Below are 13093 nucleotides of genomic sequence, written 5' to 3' on the forward strand. Positions count from 1 at the left end.
AATCGAGGTCAAAGGTCAAGGTCAAGGTCAACGAAAAACCGAAATTCTTATTTTCGCAATAACGTCCGCTAAAATGGTCATATCGACTTCAAAGCAAATCCAAAATGTGCATCTTCCAATACTTCATCCAACCATATGTCTCATTGGGGTGTCACACCAACACCCTTATTAGCGGTCGGGGGTCGAATGTCAGGGGGGGGGTCGGGTCAAAACTTTCAAATTGCGATAAAAACGCCATTTCAAGTCCGATTGACTTCCAAGTTATGATCATGACCAAACTAAGTGCTATAACTCATTAAACAGTAACACTATCGACTTATAGGAACCAAATTGATTTCCAGGTTTTTGTTTTTTCAGAGATCACGGAGATATGACAAAGTTATTCCGGCAATTCCTTGCTCAACGAGCAATTTTATTTGCTTGTTTGTTTGCTTGTCTGTCTGTCTGTCTGTTTTTGTGCAGGATATCTCAAAAAGTTGTGGGCAGATTCTAATGAAACTTGGTGGACACATTGGGTGTGTGACCATGAAAAATTGATTTGATTTTGGTGAAGATCTAGATCTGGATCCAACTACTAGAATTTCTTAAGTGATTCTTCACTGTTGAGAGATTCTTCAAAAACGATATATGGCATGAAACTTCAAAAATGTATTGGGCCAGATATGTTCTTGTGGATCAGGCATTGGTGAGCAGAGGTGTGCGCCCCACTGAGTGCCCTTCTAGTTTATTATTTGTTTTTTTTTATTTGAATACAATATCTGCCCATTCCATTTTTGAGGTGCCATTGGGTGTTGTGTTTTCGATGAGGATTTGCATCCTTGTTTTTCATATAATGAGGGAAAGTGAAAATCTCAATAACAATAAGATCAAGTAACTATCAGCTTTTGAGATCCGAATTTGGTTTCTGTTTCGGCATTTAAATAAAATTCTGGAACCATTTTCATCATATCATTAGATAGAAGGGCTTTCTCTTTTTGAAAATGCTTTTTCCTCTTTGACAAAACTTTACTGTTCTCGTTAGCTTGTGCCACATCATTCAATTTTTAATCGTAGCACAAGATAAGGAATATAAGATTTGTGAATCAAAATGGTAATGTCTGTCAACATGTGAAATTGCCCCTAATAGTTGGTCATGGTGTGGAGTGAATTTATAAAAATGGGGAAGTTCTTTCTTCTCGGAATTGTATTGCTTCTTGTCCAGTCGTATTCTGTATTGAATGTTAATATTTAAATTATAAAATGTTGTGATTCGCAGCATAATATTGGTTTAAAAACATCTAAACTTCAACTAAGTAACCTTGTGTTGTGCGTCCTTGTTCTTAGCATAAAGGACCTTGAAAATCGGGAAGATTTAAAAGTATTTGTTATCTTCTCCGGAACTGTTTTGCATTTCTTTTTTTGCTGACAACTTTTATGTTGCTTCAAGGCTACCCTGCAGTCATTATTAAATAAACCGTTCATGATTTACTCAACAAAGCTACATTCAAAAACCCAGCTTATTAAAGATTCCCTCGGGTGTGCATTTACTCTGCGCACACAAAGCAAAAAGCGGGGTTAGGCAATTAGTTCACTTCATTTAATGCCAGTTTTGATATCATTCATACAAGTTCTCCCAGCTTTGAAAAGACATAAAAACTCTGATTACTGTGTTTTCATTATCACTGTTACCAGGTTTCACCCAAACGGTTTCATCTCATCACAAAGGCTCACAAGACAACTGGAAAAGGAGAAACATTAATTGATGGTCTACATATGAAGGCACAACAGTTACAGGATATATTGGCAGGGCAAAACAGAAAAAACAACAGGGGATTTGAAAAAAAAATTCATTACAAAGGGTAGAAGTTTGTTCAAAACAAAACGGTATCATTTTCAACAACTCAGAGAAAGTTGGCAACCAGAGAGTTCATAGAACATCTTACCCCACACAGTGTCAAGAAATAATTCAACTGAAATAATCCATCCATCTATTGGGACCATACTCTGTGCAGAACATTGGTGCTGCCAAAGCAGTCTCCTTGGCTATTGGGCACAATCCTGAATGGGTCACCACTCCAACACAGGATACCAGCAAGCTGGCACTCATTTTGCCAACCTCAGAAGGATGACAGGCAGAGTCAGCCCCACCTGGTATTAATTCAACAGTGTGAGATTGGAACTCAGGATCCTCGGATCCCAAGCCCACCACCCTAACCATTAAGCTAACACCAGGCATAACATTAATAATACAGAAGTATTAAAGGGCATATAAAAAATTCCAGAAGTTTAGTGCCATTTACGCAGTGTCTTACACAACAACACCTTATATAAAAATAACATGTCCAAGCACTGCTAAACGGAAGGGTTTTGTAAAGTGGAAAAAAGCTGTTTTGTGTGCTGGTGTTGCAGTATACAACTCAACTAAAATAAAATAAAATAAAAACTTTATTTACAGGTTGTACAAAAGAAAATCCACAAGTTTACCACTGCATATGCAGTGTTAAAAACACTACCTTATTCAACACATCACATTAGTTATTCATGCCTGTTGCTTGTGTCCTTTATAACGTCTTTAAAAAAAGTGTTTCCTGTTTAGAAGTTTTTTCAATTTTGTTCGACTGCCAGGTAGACACAGAGTAAAAAGATTATTTCGTGCCTCTCTGCACATGAGCAATTGGGCCAAATTTGTTCAAGCTACTGCTAAACTCCAGGTTCGCGTTGCAATTCTTTTTCAAAATTCAGGAAAACATTCAATTGGAATTAAATTGTTCGTTGATCATAAACTGACATTTGTCGCCGGATGGATGGACAGACAGATAGACAGAAGTGAACCAATTGCATAACCCCACTTTTCACTTTGTGTGTGCGAAGTAATAACACATGCTCTGATTTAATGAGGCACACAAAGAAATAAAATCCTGTGAAAATAATTCTGAAACCATCTTGATATATTCCAAAGATTCCTACTTTCTACCATCATAGCATTTGGGCATATCATCATATCATAAAAGTCATTTTACTCATTATTTTGGTTAACCGTTCATTCATTAGCTTATATCTCCGAAATAAGATCAAAGAGTGGATCCCAGTGTCCAGCCGTCCGTCCGTTAACATTTGACCATAACATCTTCTCCTAACAAACTACCTGACCGATGTGGACCAAATTTGGTACACTGCATCAGGACAATAATATAAGGTTTCATGGGCTTATTCTCCCCATCCTGATGTGCCCCCGATAAAGGGGGTGAAAGGGTGTTTTTGCCCCAAATGTTGGTATTTTATTTTGAAATCTTCTTCTCAGAAACTGCCAGAAAAATTCAGATTAACCTCGCCACGAGGCATCAGGACCATGGCTTTACCTTAAGTTGTGATCCTCATGGCGGTCTCTCCCCTGGAAAGGGGGCCACGGCCTCCCTCCCTGAATCCCTCATATTCACTAAAACATATTTCCTCACAAACTACATGACCGATATGGACCAAATTTAGTACGATACAACAAAACAGTGAGGTCCCATGGGATTGTGCTCCCGATCTGGATCCACTCCCTACAAGAGCCTGAAAAGGGGGCTTTCGCTTCAAATTGAGATAATTTATTCAAAAATCTTCTCAGAAACTGATAGCCAAATGCAGACCAAACTTCATGAAACATAAGAACAATGCCGTAAATTTAAATTGTGCTCCCAATGACCGTACCACTTCAGGAAAGGGGGCCATGGCACATTCCCCCTAATCCCTCACTTTTTTTCCAGCCTGTTTGGGAAATAACCATCAGTCCCCCATTGGGCTATTTTTTTTTATCTCACCTGGAATGTAGTTCCAGACGACACACAATTTAGTTAACACTTGACGATAACCTTCATCACCTGGTATGTACCAAAGTTTGTTCACAGCGTTAAAGAAAGAAAAAGAAACAAAAAAAAAAGAAAAAAAAAAGTAAAAAATATCGGGCCCTGAGGGGGTCTACAAGAGGTTGCCCCTCAAAATAGCCATTTGCATTCATCTCAGAAACTACACACACAATTTGCATGAAACATGACCACAACCTTATTCACCCATGATGAAGCAAAGTTTGTTCACAACAATATATGTATATATATATATATATATATATATATATATATATATATATATATATATATATATATATATATGTATGTATATATATATATATATATATATATATATATATATATATATATATATATATATATATATATATATATATATATATATAGATATATATATATATATATATATATATATGTATATATATATATATATATATATATATATATATATATATATATATATATATATATATCGGGGTTGATGGGGGTGTACGGGGTAAGGGGGGGGGCTCAAAATATGTATTACCTCTCTTCTCCAAAACCATACACACACAATTTTGATGAAACTTGACCACAACCTTCATCAGCCATGATGTACCAAAGTTTGTTCACGACATTAAAAAATAAATAAGTAAATATTGGGGTCTAAGGGGATGTATGGGGGGGGGGTCACAATATGTATTTCCTCTCTTCTCCAAAACTACGCACACAATTTTGGTGAAATTTGACCACAACCTTCATCAGCCATGATGTACCAAAGTTTGGTCACAACATTAAAAAATAAATTAATTAATACTGGGGTCTAAAAGGGTGTACAGGAGGGGGTTGGCCCCCCAAAAATATGCATTTCCTCTCTTCTCCAAAACTACACACACAATTTTGGTGAAATTTGACCACAACCTTCATCAGCCATGATGTACCAAAGTTTGGTCACAACATTAAAAAATAAATAAATTAATACTGGGGTCTAAGAAGGTGTACAGGAGGGGGTTGGCCCCCCAAAAATATGTATTTCCTCTCTTCTCCAAAACTACACACACAATTTTGATGAAACTTGACCACAACCTTCAGCCCCTGTGATGTACCAAAGTTTGTTAAGAGCAATGAAAAATATGTGTGTCTAAAGGGGTGTCGGAGGGAAGGTGGGGTGTGAGGGGTGCCCACCAAAATATTTATTTGCTTTCTTCTCAGAAACCACCAGACAATTTTGATGAAACTTGAGTACATGCAGCCTTCATCTTCTGTTATGTACCAAAGTTTGTTCAAGCTATTAAAAAAAAAGAGTCTAAAGGAGTCTATGGGGAGAGGGGTGGTTGCCCCTCAAGATAGGTATTTTCTCTCTTCTCAGAAACCACACACACACAATTTTGATGAAACCTGACCACAGCCTTCGTCACCCGTGATATACCAAAGTCTGTTCACTGCATTAAAAAAAATCCATAGGTATTAACTTTCTTCTCCGTTAAATATTTTGTGGGTTAACCACGCCTGCTAGTGGTTCCCTGGTTTTCTTATTGAGCTGCGAACAGGTAAGTGCCCAGGGGTATTGCCCCTATTTATATTAAATATTACTCTCAGTATTCTGTTCAAAGGACAGTTGGCATATGGGTGGATGAATGTCAGGCACAGTGTGTCAGCTTTCATTTTGTTTTCTTTTATTCCCTGCACACAGATGGCTTGCTGTTCTAACCTAGTGTACACAGGTTCCTGTTTAAACTTATTTGATGGCACAGAAAGCACTCCTATCTGGAAGATTAGGCAGTCTGAGTGCCGGCACGGTTGATACAAAATGGGTATTTCGCTTCAATATAGACTTGTGGCAGCAGGCCCTGAGGCACAAATAAGGCAGCTATTGGGTCTGTTTATATCAGTCATTAACCTTAAAGGTGAATGAAGATTTGTTTCAAAAAACCCCCCCAAAAAACACTCCCTTATGTTTCATAATTTAAGCATAAAATAAGAATTCCGTTGCATAGTTATTGGTCAAAAAGCGTCACACACACACACACACACACACACACACACACACACACACACACACACACACACACACACACACACACACACACACACATGGGAGTAAAGCACCCATAAACTCAGTGATCTACCTTCAATTATATATCGATTCATAGAGGTCAGATGCAGGATGCAATTTGATGATTTGGGGGGGATGGGAAGGATTTCTAGTGTCTGGGTTATTTTTTTTTTTTTTTTTAATCACTGCCACTGCACTTGAAATTGTTTCTAACCACGCAAACAGTATAAAGGCGCTGTCACATCTTGACGATTTAGCCAGCGTATGCAGACTTATGAAAAATTTGTCTAAAACGCTGGCACACGTCGAATACGTTATGGGTAAGTTTTGTATACGTTAAGAGTACGCTGAAAAACACTGCCATATGTCGTAGTACGCTGGCTTTCATCGTTGTACTTTGTGGTTGTCCTGAAATTTTTGCATGCTTGAAATTTTACGATGTATGCCGGCATATGGCTCACACGTTCCGCATACGCTGGCCATAAGTTGTAGGCACGTTATGCGATCGTTGACACACATCGACACACATTACTTGAAAGTTACTCATAAGTCGAAACACGTTGGGTAATGATTAGCGTACCCGAAACTTATTTATAACCTACGAGTAACGTGTTGTAGACACGTTGCACGATTGCTGACATACGTCGAGGCACGTTACTTGTAAGTTACTCATAAGTCAAAACACGTCGAGGTAATGCTTAGCATACCTGAAACTTATTTATAACCTACGAGTAACGTGTTGTAGGCACATTGCACGATTGTTGACACACGTCGAGGCACGTTACTTGTAAGTTACTCATAAGTCAAAACACGTCGAGGTAATGCTTAGCATACCCGAAACTTATTTCTAACCTATGAGTAACGTGCTTTGAACCTATGTGTAACGTACCTCCAACGCACAATGTAACGTACCTTAAATCGTTGAGTTTATCATTTAAATCGTTAAATCGTTAAACGCAAGGACGATCCATCATAACCCACACCCTCCCCCTCACACTCACCTACTACTGCCAACATGAACAAACTACTACTAATACTGATACTGATACTGATACTGTTACTGTTACTGCTGACATGGACATCGACTCAAAAAGGACTCGAAAACACTGTCGGGTTCCCCTTTTATGAACACCATTTTTATATACCAATTCCCAAAACCGCTGGGAACACGTCTTTATATGGCAGTTGTAAGTTAGAAACACGTTAATTTTTTTTTTTGTCGACCGGAAGACGTCATTGGAATACGTCTACATACGTCGATGTGTGTTGGGACTACGTAAAGAATTGGTTCAAAGCACGTCAAACATAAGTTAGAAATAAGTTTCGCGTAAAAAAGACATTACCGCGACGTGTTTCGACTTATGAGTAGCTTATAAGTAGCCTTTGTGGACGTGTGTAAGCGTCCACATATCGTGTGTACAACCTATCCCCATCGCATGCGGAACGTGTGTCATACGCCGAGTACGTCATAAAATTTTGAACATGTTTAAAATTTCTTGACATACTCTACTTACGACGACGTATGATAGCGTACTTTAGCGTTCTACTCACGTATACCAAACTTACTCATACCGTATTTGACGTGCCCCAACGTTTTAGACACATTTTTCTTAGGTCGGCATACGCTGGCAAGATCGCCAAGGTGTGACCGCAATGTTGACACTTCCATTTCTACGGCAGTTATGATTCGAATCATTGTGTGTCAGCCTTTTAATAGGCTACGTCACGACATCGTCGGCGATGCGTGCAACGCGCTATGCCTAAGTTAGACTATCGTTGGGCATCGGTTGTGTAGGCCGACAACAGGTTCAGCATTCGTTGGTATAAGTTATCTAAAACACAACGAAACGTTCTGGGTCCGTTACCAATGCATTATACATAAGACCAAGTCGCTATGAATACGTCCGAATCTTTAAAAAAAAACATCAAAAGTTCAACGTAAGCTAGCGTTTTACATACATTTTAATACGTTGCCATCGCTGGCTAAAACGTCAAGGTGTGACCGGGCCTTTACCTCGACGTGTTTCGACTTATGAGTAACTTACAAGGATCTTGTGTCGACGTGTGTCAACGATCGCATATTGTGCCGACAACTTATTCCCAGCATAGCGGAACGTGTGAGCCATACGGCGAGTACGGCGTAAAATTTTCAGCATGCTTGAAATTTCACGATGTACGAGACATACCACGAAATATGACAGTGTACTTCATCGTTTTTCAGCATGCTCTTAACGTATACACAATTTACCCATAACGTATTCGACGTGTGCCAGCTTGTTTCGGCAAATTTTTCATTGGTCAGCATACGCTGGCTAAATCGTCAAGGTGTGACTGGGTGGTTGACACTTCCAATTCTCAGGCGGTTATGATTTAAATCAGCCTGCAGCAGGTTATTAATAGGCTACGCCACGTGATCATCGGCAATATGCCTAAGTTAAACTATCGTTGGGCATAGGTTGTGAACGCCGACAACAGGCTAAGCATTCGTTGGTATAAGTTATCGATAAGACAACGAAACGTTCTGTGCCCGTTACTAATACGTTATGCATACGACCAACTCGTTATGAATACGACCAAAACTTTTTTCAAAAACATCAAAATATCAGCATACGCCAACGTTTTACATACATTTTTATACGTTGCCATTGCTGGCTAAATCGTCAAGATGTGACAGCGCTTTGAGATCAGGCATTATACGCCAACAGTATAAGATCAGTAGGACATTGTAGAAAACATGATTTAAAAAAAAAAATGCAATACAGTTTGGTTTCACTGGATCCAGATCATGCTGTTCGGGTGCATAAAGTGGATTAGATGGGATTCCACTTATCCGTTATTATCATCTCACAAAACTGTAATGACGAAACTGGGAAAATTAGCCAATAAAAATCGACTACGTCATTATCATTACGTCGCTGTGTTTCGATGCGACATTAAAAAAAAGTCAATATCGGTTATCTTGTCAAACTTTGATTTAAGTTGCAATAAGTTTTGAATCTACATGTGGAGCTTAAATAGTTCCAATATTATTGTTTCATTACTTCTATTTTTTTTTCAGTGTGAGAAATGTATGAATTAGCAATATATTTAGGTTATTTGTTCAAAATAAGCTGAGTGGGTCCCGGTGTCCGTGCATCCGTTAACATCTCACAAACCAACGGACTGATATGGACCAAATTTGGTATTTGGGGTTGGGATCCCCATCCGAGTGCACCCCCTATAAAGGGGATGAAAAGAGAAGTTTTTCCCCAAATATTGGTATTTTATTCAACAATTTTCTCAGAAACTGAAAACCGGATCCAGACGAAACTGGCCATGGTGCATAGTGACCATGTCCTAACCTGAAGTTGTGCTCCCTGTAGCCATATCTGCCCTGGAAAGGGGACCAAATTGCATCCCTCCCCTAATCCCTCATATTCACTGAAACATATTTTCCTCACAAACTATATAACTGATATGGACCAAATTTGGTATGATACATCAGAATGGTAAGTTCTCATGAGGTTGTGCACCCCAACAAGATCTCCTCCCCTATAAGAGGCTCAAAAGGGTGGTTTCACCTCAAATTAAAGTAATTTCTTTTTTTTTTAATCTTCTCAGAAACCGACCTCAAGATGCAGACCAAACTCTTCGTGAAACATCAGGACCATGACGTTAACTTCAGTTGTGGGCCCCATGACCATACCACTTCAGGAAGGGGGCAATGGCCCCTTCCCCCTAATCATTCATTTTCACCCCACCTGTTGGGGAAATATCCTTCCGTCCACCACGGGGATATTTTTTAATTGTAATGTGACTTTTCACCTTCATTATCGCTATTGTTATGTATAGCTTGTAAGTTGAAAATATCAGAAATAAAAAAGTGACAAATAACAAAACAAACCCCCCCCCCAAAAAAAAAAACTATGTCTGTCAATGTTATCTCCCACACTGGAAATTTTACAAATCGCACCCTGGTCAGATGATTTGGAGCACAGACATGAAAAGACATCAACTGTATTACTGCTAATCTCAAACAGAAAAGGAATTACGATGGTGGATAATGAAGAACTGAGACAAATGCAGGAGGGGTCGGGTGAAGCGTCACCGAATTTATTTTGGAATCGAGTCCAACCATACATGTATGAGCCTCGGAGGATTTCTTAAGCAGAACATGGACCTAATTCAGATGAAAGTGATGAAGAATCGAGTCAACCAGATCCAGAGTACACAAATGAAAACCACTCCGTTTGGTCTTTATCATTTTAAATGCATCATCTTTCAAAACTCACATCATTTGGAATCTCCTACGCTGAGTTCGAGTCCAAGGGCCTATCACTTCGCCATCGCAGACAAGTCGATGGTCTCCCTGTCTTCTACCGCCTCCTCGGTCTCAGGTCTTGGACCCTCTGTTCTTTCTGTACTTCGTCCTCCCCTCCCAGGTTTTTGCTGGGTACACACTGTCCACCATCAACCCCCTTCTGGTGAAACCATCTAAATCCAAGATCATAAACATTTCGTTCAAAAAAATCTTGAGATGGTCATTCGAGGAATGGGACTTCGCCACTAAGCGCGAGTGAATTGGCTTTAAAACACTTTCTAAAGAGGTAATTCATAACGGTTATGTCAGAACGAGCCGATTTGTCACATGGTCACGGATGTTTAACCCCAATATGGGGCCGTTCAAAAATTACAAAATGCTATGTTTTTTTTTTCGGGAGGAGCGTACCTTACTAATAATTTTATTCGACATATGATTAGATATTTTGGGGTTCCTCATCGTGATTAGCACTCAATCCAAACAAAACCAATGGAAATCCGATACAATAAAGAGGGACAGTGTATAATCAGTCGAGGCCGATGGGCCAAATACATTCGGCCCACCAGAAAACCAAGATGGTGGCCATATCATGTCGTCTGAATGTCATAGTTGGTCAAATCAAGCCACATATGTGGATCTGATCTGGCAGCTGTCCAACCAATGGGTGCACATTTCAAAAATCGACCGACAACAAGAACCACAACAACAACAACAACAACACGGATCTCTTGAGGACTTGCCACGTGTTGCAAGTAAAAATGCAAGATATCTATGATTTTTGCATCTAGCAGTGTATATGGTCAAATTGCACACATAAAACCTTTTCCATCTACTTTTAAGATTAACAAACTGATCAATTTGCATTCCTTTCTTTCATGAGTATGTCATCCCACGTTATGCTAATCATATGCTAGTTATTGCACCTTTTTTGAGCAATGTGTTATAATCAAGTTGATTGTGGTTTGTTCAGGACGTTCTCACCAATATTCTATCAGCTTCGAGTTGTCATAAGGCTTTTGGTGAGAATATCAGCATCAATCACATGTTTTTTTGGTTTTTTTGGCGACCATTTCACTGAATATGGTGAGAGCCCGATAAGATGATGAAGATAATGGTCTTCTGTTGCACTGCATTTCAGAAAATACATAAACCCGTGAGAATCAAGCAAGGATTTCTGCTGCATAAAGATGGGAGGATGGTGTCCTACAGGGGAGAAGATTTACCAGGTATTGAAGATTTTCATGGATGGTCTGCATGATCTTCCTGTTTACCCATTATTCATTTTATTATTTATTAATAATTTTGTATTGCTAGTACACCAGCTCACTATTAGAGCAGCAAGGAGTCATATCATTATTCTCATTATTATTGCCAAATATTATTAGCTTACCTGGACTTTAGTCAGGTGAGCTTATGCGACCAAGCAGTGTCCGTAGGTGAGTGAGTGAGTCAGTCAGTCCGTAAACACTTCAGTCATTATCTCTTGAACCAAACAAACGATTTTGATGAAACTAGGCACAAAACTTCAATATCTGATGCTAAAGGAAGATGTATTGACCACATGAAAATCTGCGCTCATTAAGGGGTCTACGGGGTGGGGTATGGCTCCTCAAAATAGATAGTTGCCCTCTTCTCCAATACTACACACACAATTTCGATGCAACTTTCATCACCAGTGATGTACCAAAGTTTATCGATCGCAACAAAATACAAAGAAATACAAGGAAAACAGACACAGGTGGAGGCCATTCAGCCCATCATGCCTGCGCAAACACCATACTAATTTATCAACACAAGATCCAAAGAAGAAAATGTAAAAAAAAAATTAATAGTATTTTAAATATATATTTAATTTGTTTTTTTGTATTTTTTTCCCTTCTTCCTCTCAGGGGAGGGGGCATGAGCTTGGTTAAAAACACACAATCAACCACACAACACTCCTTCATGAGACCCCTGCCAACAGCATTCCGTGTACTTGCACATACTCACCTATCAATGCTCTTCTTCATGTAGTGCGGTCTTCTTCCTCTTCTGAATAGCCACATATGTGGATGTGGTCATGACGCTCATTAAGGGTATCTACGGTGGGGGGGAGGGGGGAGTTGACCCCCAAAAGAGGTATTTGCTTTCTTCTCCAAAACTACACCCACGATTTTGATGAAACTTGACAACAACATTCTTCACCCATGACGTACCAAAGAGTATTGACTGCATCAAAATCTGTGTTCATGATGGGAAATTATGGAGGGGTGGGTGTGAGGTTCTGACCCACCCAATTTTTTTTTAATAGGTATTTGCTCTCTTCTCCGAACTACACAGAGATTTTCAATGAAACTTGACCACAACCTTCATCACCCTTGATGTACCAAAGTTTTTTTCATGGCATTAAAAAATTCAGGGTCTTGGAAGGGTCTGCAGGGGGTTCGAGTGACTGATGCTCCTGATCCAGGTGAGCTTCAGGATGTGTGGTCCTATTTTTACTGTTACTATTGTTTGAAGGTCATTGAAAGGATTAGACCATGGATAACATTGTAATATGTTAGATCAGGTCATTGAAATTATTAGTCCATGCAATGTCGCACTTCACAAAACCCCTTAGGGAGGGAGATATTGTTTTGTCATAACATTCATATTATTTATTATAATCATTTGTGTTCTTGTCTCTTTTTTTGCGATGAGAAGCAGCCTTGAAAGAACACCACCATTAGCTATCTTTAACACGGATAGACACCTGAACACGGACTTCCGCTCCCCCAAGACAAAACACCCTCTTGGGGAGAGGGACAAGTTAAATCATCACAACCAACATCGTCTAACCTTCATCATTCAGACATAAAGACTCAAGTAAACATCTTTGTGACCTAAACACCATTACCGCGCTTACCTGGAATCTTAGCAAGTAGGCCATCAGCCGTAAGCTGTATCGTGCAA

At 39.3% G+C, this 13093-nt stretch overlaps 1 protein-coding gene across 5 annotated transcripts in view; it reads left to right on the forward strand.

Moving 5' to 3' along the window:
• Window positions 1–13093, forward strand: part of LOC147017974 (SPARC-like) — an 83939-nt gene that overhangs the window by 20480 nt on the left and 50366 nt on the right. For all 5 annotated transcript variants that reach the window (XR_015062211.1, XM_085897109.1, XM_085897110.1 and 2 more), the window contains exon 2: window positions 11301–11388. Coding sequence is in view for 4 of the 5 variants with exons in the window: in XM_085897109.1 (XP_085753235.1) it covers window positions 11301–11388 (88 nt within the window). In the remaining variant the exon portion in view is untranslated. The remainder of the gene's footprint in view (window positions 1–11300; window positions 11389–13093) is intronic.

The sequence above is a fragment of the Eptatretus burgeri genome, chromosome 10, assembly GCF_056783735.1.
Source record: "Eptatretus burgeri isolate ZD-2024b chromosome 10, Ebu_testis_v1, whole genome shotgun sequence".
Lineage (NCBI taxonomy): Eukaryota > Metazoa > Chordata > Myxini > Myxiniformes > Myxinidae > Eptatretus > Eptatretus burgeri.